The sequence below is a fragment of the Heterocephalus glaber genome, unplaced genomic scaffold (assembly GCF_053883595.1).
Source record: "Heterocephalus glaber isolate CG9 unplaced genomic scaffold, H.glaber_assembly_v1.0 deba00001587, whole genome shotgun sequence".
NCBI lineage: Eukaryota > Metazoa > Chordata > Mammalia > Rodentia > Bathyergidae > Heterocephalus > Heterocephalus glaber.
This window is the reverse complement of record NW_028258365.1, coordinates 3,629,533-3,642,617: the sequence shown is the minus strand read 5'-3', so window position 1 is coordinate 3,642,617 and position 13,085 is coordinate 3,629,533. Positions and strand designations below refer to the sequence as shown.

The 13,085-nt window shown below is 37.6% G+C and overlaps 1 protein-coding gene across 3 annotated transcripts in view; it reads right to left on the bottom strand.

Annotated features, from left to right (window-relative positions):
• The window catches only part of Hhip (hedgehog interacting protein), a 93,395-nt gene that overhangs the window by 34,308 nt on the left and 46,002 nt on the right, over window positions 1-13,085 (bottom strand). For all 3 annotated transcript variants that reach the window (XM_021247697.2, XM_021247696.2, XM_004868907.3), the window contains exons 5-7: window positions 3,041-3,192; window positions 2,242-2,415; window positions 1,489-1,632 (exon numbers count right to left, since the gene is read on the bottom strand). In XM_021247697.2, coding sequence (XP_021103356.1) covers window positions 1,489-1,632; window positions 2,242-2,415; window positions 3,041-3,192 — 470 coding nt within the window. The remainder of the gene's footprint in view (window positions 1-1,488; window positions 1,633-2,241; window positions 2,416-3,040; window positions 3,193-13,085) is intronic.

The window sequence follows — 13,085 nt, the reverse complement described above, 5'->3', positions numbered from 1 at the left end:
TAAAGGTGCAAATTTCCAATGATGAATGTCATTATATTGTATACCTAAAATGTACCAATTATTAGAATGAATAGTCGATAATGTAAAATAGGAATAAAAGGTCCAAAGGGGTAGGGGTAGTGGGAGGCACACGGGAAAGGAAAGAAGGGAAAGGAAAAATGATGAGAAATGGAAATAAAGTCTTTGTAAATAGGGAAGGGTGGAGGGGGTGAAGGGAGGGCTAGGAATGGGGAAAGAATAAGAACCAAGATGCATTATGTAAAGGTACAATTCCCAATGAGAAATGTAATTGTGTTGTATACCTACAATGTACCAATAAAAGAATTTAATACAAATAAATAAATAAATAAATAGCAATAATAACTTAGCTAGTAAATGAATGAATGTGGCCAGATACCTCTTAGTATGAATAAGGGACCACAGATTGGATGGGGCTTTCATCACAGAATTTCTATGTTATACTTCAAAGTATTTTTTAAGTGTACCTAAAATCTCTCATTTTATATACTTTGTAGTTTTCCTTTTTTTTTTTTTTAACGGTTCATTACAGTATACAGCACCAAGCAGCTAATATGAATTCCTTTAGTGTATATAATTTTCTTTCAAATAAAAAAATGTTAATATTTAGCTCAACTCCCTGCAAATTGATACTACTTCACCTATTTTAAGTGAGGCTATGATAAAAAGAACTACCAGGTATCAGGCACCTATTTTGTCCTTTACCTGTAGATTTTTATTTGCCCATCACAACATCCTTACACTGCCAAGATTTGAATACATCTTGCAAAGTTGATGTGTCGGAAACATCACCCTCAGTGCAATCAGCAGCATTAATGGGTGGGACCTTTGAGAGTCTCAAAGTGGGTCTCGAGAGCTCTGCCCTCAGGAATGGATTAATGCTATCACTGTAGGAGTGGTTCAGTTTTCCTAGGAGTGAGTTTCTGATAAAAGGCTAATTTTGCTACCTCTCTTTCCATTGTGGAATGCACACAGCAAGGGGGCCTTACGAGCTGCTGGCATTATGCCTTTGGACAGCCTCCAGAACCTGAACCAAATAAATTTCTATTGTGTATAAATTACCCAGTCAGTGGTATTCTGTTATAGTAGCATAAGACAGACTGAGACAACATGGAAAATAAGATTTAGGTGTTTAAATGAATCCAAAGCTTTATTACTTCCCCAAATTATTGAAGTCTTAGTCATTATACTAGTCCTGCAAAGTTTAATAGAACCCTTCAAATTTTGAAGTCAATTTTTCTCTATGAATTTTTTCTTTTCTTTGTCTAATCTGCTTTCTCAGTCAGATTCAAACATTACTAGAAAAAAAGAGGCCTAACTACTTGGCCATATAATGACCTGGTATGATTTTAGAGACTCAACCTTGGATACCATCCTTGGCTGCTCTGTGACTTGCCATCATCTTCCTTTTTCTACTTCCCAAAGCCAGGCTTCCTTTAAGTAGATAAGAGGATAGCTTTGCATTCTCACCTGCCTGGGTCATGGATCCCATAGGCAAACACTTCTGGAGGCTGGTTGGTGCTGTTGAAGTGTGGATTGCTTTGTGGGATGGAGTAAGGCACAATGCACATGTCTGTGTCCACATCCAGCCGTAGCACTGAGCCTGTGAAATCGCTGAGAAAATGGAGGATGGCATAAGTGTTTCCTGTTCAGGTGATATAGTTCACCTAGACTAAATGTGATAAGGTTGCTGCATGGATAAAAGAATCGTCCCCTTTTCTGAGAAAATTATCCACATTCCAGATCCTATATGGTCAGAAATGAAAGGAGGGTATTCTGCTTCCCTATGAGGCACTGCCCAAAGACACAGCTTGAAGGTGACCAAGGGCTGCAGTATCAGTAGAACATTGCTCTTTTGCATCTGTCCCCTTTAATCTTAATTTTTGCCAATCTATGTAATTTATACCTCCCAAGATGTCAGTTCCTTCAGCAGCGTGTGGGGAAGCCACACACGGGTAGGGCTGTCTGCTTCTGAATGCCAAGTATAGTAGGGGCAGCCCCCTCAGAATTGCACAGCAGTAACTCATTTTATGACAAAGGAAACATACACAGGGAAAATATTGAATCCCTCTGTATTTTACAAATGCAAACACTGACAACGAAAGTTAAATATGTATGCAGAGGGATGTACTTCAGAGATTGTTCTTAACTCACTGGTTCATTCCCTTTCTCCTGCCAGTGCAAACATCTTAGCATCCAGAGGCACTGTTGTCAGGTTTTTACCTTAACCCATCCATTTCTTCCATATCATCCAGTGTGATCATTCCATCCCCAAGAATGATGTACAAAAAGCCGTCAGGACCAAAGAACAGTTGACCCCCTAGATGCTTTCTGTGGAGCTCTGCAACTTCAAGAAACACTCTGGCTGTTCTCAAATCAACTTGATGGGGATTTTTCCTGCATCGTGAGGAGGAAAAAATACCATGATTGCTAAAGATGTACGGTGAATGCACGACTAGTAGTAAATAGTACACAAATAAAAAAGCAAGCATTTGGCACATAAAGGAAACAAACTTGAAAAGAGTTAAAAGAAGTTACTGAAAAACTGCATTAATTTCTAAATTTTAGAAGTAGTGTTTAAATTGAAAAATAATTGAAGGAAAGTGCTAAAGCTATCATTTTCCTCAATTTCTTTCTTTTTTAAAATAATTTTTTTATTAATTATATTGGTACATTTAAGGTATACAGTATAATGACATTCATCATTGGAAATTTGCACCTTTACATAATACATTTTGGTTCTTATTTTTTCCCCATTTCCCTGCCCTCCCTTCAACCCCTCCACCCCTCCCTATTTACAAAGACTTTCTTCTCATTTTTTCTTCCTCTCATATTAATTCCATTCCCTTCTTTCCCTCAATTTCTTTTAAAGATATGCTTACAGGGTTTTAAGCTCAGTAGAGATTTTAATTACTGCCACTGTATGGCTACTTATTTGTAATTTTTAAATCAAAAGCTTTTGATGAGATGAAGGAAAAATAAGATTACAAAATTTGTACGGTTCGATGCATTTGATTGATACCTGGATACTGTGTATTCCACGACCCTAAGAATGTGGTCATGAGGCCCAATGGCCCACCGTTCTTGGTTGGTGGTATAAGACACATACAGCTTTCCATTTTTCTTGTAATTGGGATGGAATGCAAGGCTTAGCAGTCCTCTTTCATCTCCTCCCTGCAGTCAAATGAAAAACACAAAGAATTGTGAAGTTAATTATGTTCCTTATTGTGTTTCAACTGGAACCCCGAAAGAGTCTCTTTCTTTCTTCTAGATAATCTTTGCCCAACCTGTCTTCTTTTCTTCCTTGCCTACTACAAAAAAGGATTATAAAACATTTTACTTTGTGGAACTCTTTAAGGGTTAGAACAAGACAATTGTCTTGTGCGGTTATCTACGCACAAAAGTCTCACGCCACTTTTGTCAAGTGATTTGTGTATGTAATCTTGGAAAGCTAGGAAGACAAGTTTAAGTGCTGTGAAGCATTCTTTCCTGGGTTACTAGGTTGCTTGTAGTTCATGGAAGACAAATAAAAAGGTTACAATCAACAGCCACTTCTAATCCAAGTCCTCAAAACCTAAAACACAGTGTGAGCTGCCAACTCCCACTGTCTTGGCAATATGTTTAGAAAACAGTTAAATTGCTTGTGTAATATGTAAACCTTTGTTTCACCCGGAGGCATCTACATCAGTTGTCGCAACGATGGTGGTCTGTTCATCATAGCTAGGTAACAGGCGGCCTTGGCCTGTCTACATAGAATGAGGTATTTTTACATCCATCCCTGTATAGTGAAGGATGAAAAGTGGGAAGAGAGCAAAAGGCCAGGGCTGGGGTAGATGGGGGAGAAATACTAGAGAAGAAACCGGACACTAGGAAATAAAAGAAAAATCCCAAACAACTTTCTTTTGTTATTATATGAATGTCAAGGATTGTATATATTAGGCATGCCAAATGCTGTAACAATTAAAACATCATCATGTTCTTAAATAGAAAGGCATTTTATCTTTATTTTCTGCTAATTCAGCTTGTTGAAATTCAATATGGGCTTAGGATTTGTTTTATCCCATGAGTAGTCTAGGAATTTCTATAATGAAATCAGAGCATCTAAAATTATCTAGATCAGAGACTTAAATTTCATATTCTAGTAAGCCAGTGAACATTTCTCTGCAGCCTGACAAGTTATCCACAGTGCTGAAAAACATGGCCCCGAAACTGAACACTGCAACTGCCTCTAACACATCACCTACTGATTCAATTAAACACCACAGTATCTCCTTTGGCACAAGCTATAAGAAGTTACTTTTGAAGCATTAGAGGAGGAAACAAAAATTTGTAATCCTGCAACTTTCTTTATGTAATCACTCTGGAGAATGGAACACTCTCATGTTTGTATCCCACAGAAATCATGTGTTACTTGCCAAGCATGTAACCATTTGTGTAGCGCAGTCTGCATGGATTTGAGAATTCAAAGTTTTAGGCATAAAAGTTCATCCAAAGTTTGAGAGGACTACATATAACAAAGTGCTTGAAAATATCCAAGAACTCTCAAATCATTCTCCAAGTGTCAAAAAGTTCAACCATTTTGCACACCACAATAAGCTTGATTTTAATTTAAACCATTAGATAAGATAATAATGACTATGATTTATGAATGAGCTTCTGTTTTTTGTATCATCTTGTTATGATGAGTTTTATATTAGCTGGATGTTGCTCTTTTCCTTCTTATATCATTACTAAATAAATGTCTCTTGGAGACTTCAGGAGCTGGGATGTATAACTAAGGGTGGACTGTGGAAAGGCCTTGGCACATTAAATCTCCTTGATGGGTTGTCTAAGGAGTCCAGGGGTGGGCTTTCGTTGGTGATTAATTCCCCTTCCGAATGTATTTCTCTTTAAAGCTGTGAGTGCAGGTTAAGTGCTGCATGCCTGGCTCACTAATGTTTGTGCTCACTATAAGAAGCTTTTGTTGAAAGTAGCTCTTTGTAGTTTTAATCGAATCATCTGATGAACAATTTGAATTGGATAGCAATGAGGTCTAAAACTGTGCTGGTTGCTTTTTCAGGAATTAGGAATGTAGATTAACACATTGAAAGAAGACAGATGAGAAAATTCTAAATCTATAAAATAGTAGACTGTCAGGCATCACATTTGATTATTGTATTTAATCTTATTCCAGGTGTAAAGTAGTGTTCTGATTGGCTTAGAAACTTGATTGCTTTTAAATCTTCAAAGAAAGACTTCCATAAGTATATTCATGTGAAAAATTCAATGTATTGTGTAAATATCCTAGACTGTTTCTCAAAATCAGCTTTTAAAGTTGTATAACAGGACTCCTAAATGTTCAGAAATTAGGAGGGACAGATATTTTCCTGCTGTGCCAGGAGATTAAAGTATTGATAGTGTCACATTTTCACTTGAATTCAGTTATTTTGTTCATTTAATTAAAATATGTTATTGACAAATCATGCTTTAACTCTCAAATGCAAACCTAACTTTAAGGTCAGAGTCACTTTTCAAGGACCATAGGAAGAAATATGTTGATTGGGCATTGATGGTTAACTTTGTACCAAGGTCAGATAGAAGCCACCCCACCAGTGACATCACCAGACATCCACGGCCCCCTGCCTCCACAGTCGCTCCCACTCTTGTTTTCACCAGGACTTGCCCCAACCCGAGAGCCTGAATGTTGGCATCTGGAGCCAGAACTGGCCTGCACGCCGGATGTCCTGGCCTCCTGTTCTTCCTTCCTACTATTTAGCCTCCTCCACCCCAGCTCTGGCTGTCTGTGTTCAGACTCAGTCTGTTGGTCAGAGCCCAATTCCAAAGGCTTGCTTCTTTTCTCTGTGTTTCAAAAATCTGAAAATTCAGCCTTAGAGGCCCAGCAGAAAGAATCAACTAAGCCCTATGCCAATGATACAGGCTCTGGCCTAACTCCTTCCCATCATTTCTCCTCATGATGGGTGGCTTTAGGGTTCAGAGTTTATGGAATCCAAATCATGCACTCTATCCAGAAATGTCAAGTTAATGAACTGCTTCTAGGGAACATCAGGGGAGAATGATTAGTGATTAGTTGAGCCAAGCTGGCAAAAAGGGGAGAAAAACACAATATTAATAGAATGGCAAATGGAAGATTCACAGTCCAGAGGGCCTCACTTTTCAAAATCACTGACTTTTAACCTTATACTTTTGAGGACTGTTATTGTCCAAATAGTCATATTATACTTTGGACTTCATTATTAATAACGAACTCTTTATGCATAAGTTGTGCTTCTGGGAATGTACAGACAACATTGCTAGAACCAAACTGGAGACAGCTGCACAACAAGGAATTTACAAATAGCAATTTAAGGTTTCCTCTGTCTGGATATTCTTTTTAACTAGCTGACTGGAGCCTGACCAGGCATTACAGCCTGCCGTGATACCCCTCCTCCCTTCCCTTTGCTCAGCTCTCCCAGGACAACTCTCCCATCAACTCTGGACAGCTCCACACCAAGCATAAATAACTGTTCAAAATAAGGTTGCTGAATGATTTGAAAATAATGTCCCTAGACATACATTTTAGAACCTTGAGATTGACCCGTGTTTCAGAGTAAACCATAGAAACCTCCTTAAACATTTTTAATAAGTAATTAACTGTGTGCCCTTCAGCTTATAGGAGCAAGTTCACAGGGTCCACAAAAAAGACACAACTCCAAAACAGAGTACTGATGCCTTTAATGTAAGTACCATATCAGTTCCACTCCTATAGTTTTGAGGTATATTGTCCCCTTGTGAGCAGATCAAAACTGTAACCAACTGACTAAGACTTTTACCCTTTTAGGAATAAATTGAAGTGTCTATTTGAAAAAGAGAAGTAATCATAAAATGATTATAACAGAAAAACATTGTTTTTTTCTTTTTGTCGGGAAATTGCGGAGCATGAGTCTTTGATTGTAATTTTATTATAAAGAAAAATTATTACTTCATATATTCAATATGGTTAACCCATCTTGATTTCTAATTTTTAAAAATTTGCCATTACCTCTTTCAGGGAATATTGAATTGTACATAGTAGGACTGGAGAGTACTGAGCTGGAGGCCGGAAGCATATTATTCATTTTTGCAGTTCTTAGTGACCTTTTGACAAGTGATGGACTAACCTTAAGTTTAGCCTTCACTGCAACCTGAATGGCCCTTTGCCATCTAAGGTAATGTATTCACAGGTTCTAGGCATTAGGACAAAGACATCTTTAAGGGAGGGGCATTATTTTGTCTACTACATAGATATTTTAATCTATTTTTAAAAATAAAAGACCTAAGCACTTATAATGTAAGTCTTCTTGGCTATGTAAGCCTTATTGTCCATAACACAGGCTATGGTACCGAGAAAGCAATGAAACATAAATAGTATGGTGCAGTGATCAAGAAATTACTTATTATTGCATTGTAAGAAAAATCTCTTTAAAACTTACTCAACAAATATTTATTGCATACCTACTAGGTATTAGGCATTACTGGGTGCTAGGGGAAAGACAATAAATCGAGGTACATCCCTGCCCTCAAGGAGCTTATATATGGAAGATAATAGAAGTATAATTTTTAGGTATTTTGATCCCACCAGTCTTCATGATGCTGACTTTTTTGAGAGTTTAAGCAATGCTTTATTATTAGAAATGTGCATGGCTGTAAAACAAATTTAGAGAATGGGTAAATATTCTGGGTAAGTTTTGACATAAAATAATTTGCATATTTGTAGGAGTTTTCTCTAAAACTTAGTAAAGAAAAGCAAAAAGCTTGGTCACATGGAAGCTAACATACATGAAGAATGAGGCAGGTTTCCTGCAATAGGAGGACCACCTTCTAATTTACTCTGACAAGACACAGTTGCATGGGTGTGAGTGAAGGCCTCCAGGAAAAACATAGCAACAGAAGGGTGGCATTTTTTTCTTACTTTGGCTAGAAGGCAGGTTTCCTCATTTCTGCCATTAATCATTATTTTCTTGTCTATGTTTGCTACACTAGGAAAGGAAAGAGGATTTGGCAACTAACATGCCACCCCCACCCCCTCCCCGCAGCAAAACTTTACTTTCTCTGAGCCCAGAACCTTCTGCTATTCAGAAATGAGAAAACGGGTTGTTTAAGAACTGTTATTTCAGATACAAACCCAGATTTATTAATTTTCTATTGCTCCTGTAAAATTTTACCACAAACTTTGTGTCTTGCAACAACACAGACTTGTTATCTTGGTCTACGGGGTTAGAGTCCAGCAAGGGTCTCAAAAGCTAATAGAAATGTCCACAGAGCCCTTCCTTTTCTAGAAGATCCAGGGGACGATTCATTTTCTTTCCTTTTCCAGTTTACAGAAGTCACCTCTTTCCTTGCTTCACATCTTCTTTCCTCCATCTTCAAAGCCAGCAGTGGTGGGTGGAGTCTTTTGCACATCACATCACTTGGACTTTCTCTGTCCTCTTCTGCTTTCAAGAATTTCTGATTACATTGATTACATTCTGATTACACTGAGCCAACCCAGCTAACACGCAATAATCTTCCTGTGTGCTCTTCAGCAATCTTAATTCCATTGCCACTTTAACCCCTCTGTGGTAGGTAATTGACTAATCTGTCAGTTGGAGTGGGGAACACCCAGCTGAATTGAGTCCGCATGGTTCTGGGCGTGGAAGACTCACGGAAGGAGGCTTGGTGTTGAAATGATATAAAAGGGAAACAAGAAGGAAGGATTTCAGTTGATCTTCCTGGGAAGAGCTTTGTGTGGCTGCTTTTCTTCGGGACAGTCCCAGTGGGTTTGCTTTGAGGGCGCTTTGGCTGCTTTCTTTCTTCAGTAGAGCTTCAATCTTCATCTTCATCTTGGATGCTGTCTCCTGGCTTCCAGTGCAGATGCCTCATCTGGCTCAGATCCTTCAGCCTTTCGGCACAGACACTTCAGCTTCTAGCACTGGCCCCTGGGCCTTTCTGGGGCAGATCCTTTGGAATCTCATCTTGAATCCTTTGGCTTCCTAATAGGGACTTGCACAGGGCATTGCCTTGGGCCCTAAGCCCTTGACTGGATCCTTCAGGTCTGCAGCGCAGACAGACATCTTGCACTCTCCTACATCTGACTCTAGTAAGCACTGACTAATACACCCTCTTTGCCAGCTCAGGTCACATTTGCAGGTTCCAGGGATGAGGACATCTGTTGAGCAGGGACATTATTCTGCCTACCATATGTTAATCTGTTGTTTTCAAAAAGGATCCTAAGCATTTATAACTTGAGCCTTCTTGGCTGTGGCCTGGTGTTAGCACCTGAAAGAGGAGGTTAGTGAAATTCACCTACAAGTTCACCAGGATGCACAGATACATAAGGAGAGCTCTGTTAGAGCAAGCTCATTATCTTAGTTGTTGGTTTTGACAGAACATCCTACACTCTTCAGAATGAACTGAGAGCACCTTCAGAATCCAGGAGGAGGAACAGGAGAAGGAGGACAAAGAGACTATTTGATAAAAATCATGTGAACACTAGACATTTGCATGCATCATTCAATCAAGAGTAAAGCTCCTGTGTTATTTCTGTGGATATTCAAGATACAGAAGGTATTAAATATGAGAAAACCATTTCTACTGCCTGGTGCATAATCATTGGATTTTAAGCTCATAAAACTGTATTGCTTTGGTCACAAGTTTTAAAACACATTGTAGGATACTGATTTCTTCCCAACTCTTGGAAAAGGTAAGAACCAATGCTTCTCAATAATTCCAGATGTCTAATTTGGTCTTACAAGAGGAATCAATGCTCTGAAGACCCTGAGTGAACTTGTGGGAGGTGATACATAATTTGGGGCTGTGGTACAATGAAAGAATATATACCTTAGACTTTGTCCCTAGGTCCTGACATAAAAGCTCCTAAAACTTTGGGAATTTCCTGAGTGATAGGAATGCCTTTGTATTTATAAGATGCTCCTCCCACCTATACCGCATATCATGCTAATAAGTTGACTGTTGGTGGACCCCTAGCTTTAGGGTGGGGGTCGTAGCCAGGGGAGCCAACCATGTAATTAGAGAGCTGGAAAGTTTTGCTCCCTTTCTCCCTCACCCTGGGAGAAAAGATGGATGTCCGGTTCAATTACCAATGGCCAGTAATTTAATCAGTAAGATTATGCAATGAAGCCTCTATAAACCCCCTAAACAATAGGGTTGAGTGAGGGTGGTATAGACAGAGAGGGGTGAGGAAATCCACAGAACCCACTCCTCTCAGAATGTTGCCCTGTGCATCTCTGCATCTGATCACCCTTGAGTTGTTTCCTTTATAATAGCAGTAAAACCAGTGATGGCAAGTAAAGCGGTTTCTTGCATTTTGAGTTATTCTAGTGAATTATTGAGCCTTAAGGGAAGAAGTACGATATTTGTTGGACCTTAGATTTTAAAAGGTATGTATTTCTAGACTGGGGGTATAGCTCAGTGGTTTAGTATTTGAAAAGCCCTGGGTTGGGTTCCCAGCACCAAAAAACAAAAACAAAAGGTACTCACTTTGAAGTTGAACTGGAAAGGGGTGATATATTGAGTAACTACATTGTTATACACAACAAAATGTCATATATATAAATTAGGAACTATGACAATTCATTACTGACTGCAAACTTCTTGAAGGTGTCTTACCTCATACCTCAACTCAGTTGGAACCTTGTCATAAACAGTAGCATGTATCGGGCCCTTGCTATGTAGTGGGCCAAGTAATTCCCAGAAGCTGGTTTGAACTTTATAGCAACTGCAGAATTTAATACTGTTTTACTGTTATTCTTATTTTCAGGATAAGGAAAATGAGGTTTAGAAAGATTATGGGAATTGCCCAAAATGCACAAATAGAAGGGGCAAAGCAGAGACTGTCTGTGATTGGAGGACAATTAATATCAACTATTATGTTTTACTGCTCCACAAAATAAGTCCTAAGTAAAGATGTGGGGACATAAAGGACAAATCAGAATCCCGCATACACACTCATTCATGAATGAGGTAGCTCTGAGACAGTCATACTTAGGCTCTACTTATCTTAACCTACAGATATTATTTTCACATAAATGACCCAGTTTTTTTTTTTTTTTTGGACCCGGGCTTGAACTCGGGTCCTTGCGCTTGCGCAGCAGGTGGCAAAACCACTGAGCTAAATCCCTGGCCCCCCCACTTATTTTAATTTACATTTTATATATAATGTAGCACATGCCTCAATTATTTAAAGCAAAGCTTAATTTTGTTTTTAAGGCAGTGTTGTGCTGGTAAAAGGACTAGCTCAGAAAAAATTACATTACTTGTGTAAATTTCTGTGGTGTAAAAGACTCTCACCATGGCCAATTTCAAACTCACCAAGATGTCGTTGACAATGGTGTTATGGAGAGATGTGTGCAACCAGCCCTTGAAATCCTACAGATATCACTGTAGAGTATTTCTACTCCCCAATTTATTAGTGTCCCACATTAGTATTGTGTTCTTTTCTTCTGTCTTAAAAGTTTGTTCTTTCAATGTTTCACAATTCATTTTCAAAATTAAGTGATGGTTTTAAATAAACAAACACACAAATAAATCAATAAATAATTCATTACATGAGAGAAGTGGAATTTCTTATTGGATTTTTAAATGTAATATCCATACAAACTTGTATATCACCCAAAAGGCAGCATGGAATACTCAAAGATCCTTTTATGGAATTTGCTTGGTTATTTAATGGTGGAAAGATGTAAATGAAAACTCCTCAGGAAATACCTTGGCCTTGGATTTCAAGGATTTCTTGGATAGTCAAAGAAGATTATGAATGTAAAATCATTTTACGAACTACCAAGTTCTATCTGGATTGCAGACTGAGATATTACAGTGGACAGAATGGTAAGAATCATCTTCACAATCAAATGCCTCATAAAATAATAAGATTTCTGAAGAAGGGAATGTGATTTTGCAGTAAAGAATGTGGAGCCTTACATTTTAATCTGATGAGAAATGCATTCGTACTATGTAGAGGAAGTATTCTCTTGCTCCCTGCCATCCAAAGCACTTTTGGACTTTAGAAAATTGCAGGCATGGAAAAGCATATTTCTACTTATATTTAGCACCAGGCTTACCACATACTTTTGATGAAGATCTGTGTATATTTTCTTAGCAGATTTAGGTGGTGTGTATTACCAGTAATTTATTAATGATTTGCAAGGCTTAAAGTAATATGAATTATTCTCGAGTTGAAACATACATACAATTTTTCAAAATTTCAGTTAAAAGAGAGTGTTTATATATTCTAAAGTCAAACATAAAGCCATTTATTTAGACAAGGGGTGGAAGAAACAAATTAATGCTTGTGTGTTCCCTAATAGTATGATGGCCAATAACAATATTTCCTTTATAACAAAAACAAACCTTACATAAAATGCATTGCCAAGATTTATGATAGAAAAATGTGTATTGTTGATAAATAGTTGAGAAAATTAGAGCAATGTGGGCTAATATAACTAATATAAACCAAAATGGCACCGAATTTAGATGCAAATTTGGATAATGAATTATAAACTTAGGAAGATATAAGACTCTCCAAGGAGTATGTGAGAATATGCATATCATTATATATATATTATATATATATATCTTAAAAAATCTGAGGCATACATATATACACACACACATATGTGTGTGTGTATATATGTATGTGTGTGTATATATATATATGTACATATAACCCCAGAGACCAGATAATGCAAAAAGGAAACATTTATTAATTGGAGAGGGTCAATTTTTCCTTCTTTCACTCTCTCAAAGATTTTTCTTAGAAATCATTCTGAAAGTGTAAAAAATTAAAATATTATTAAATTTACAAATAGTGGAAACATCTAGTTATTAAGGTAAATAATTCCTATGAGATGAGGAAGAGAATTTAGAAAATATATTAACTTCTTCATACCCCTTTATAATTTATTTTACTTTATGGGTAAGAAGAAAGTATTATCTTGTAACTTGGAAATATCTTTCATAGAACGGTCTGGACTATGATTAAAAACAGACGCTTTCATACTTTGATCTTCCAAACATAAGGACTACACACTAACATTTACCAGAATAAAAGTTAT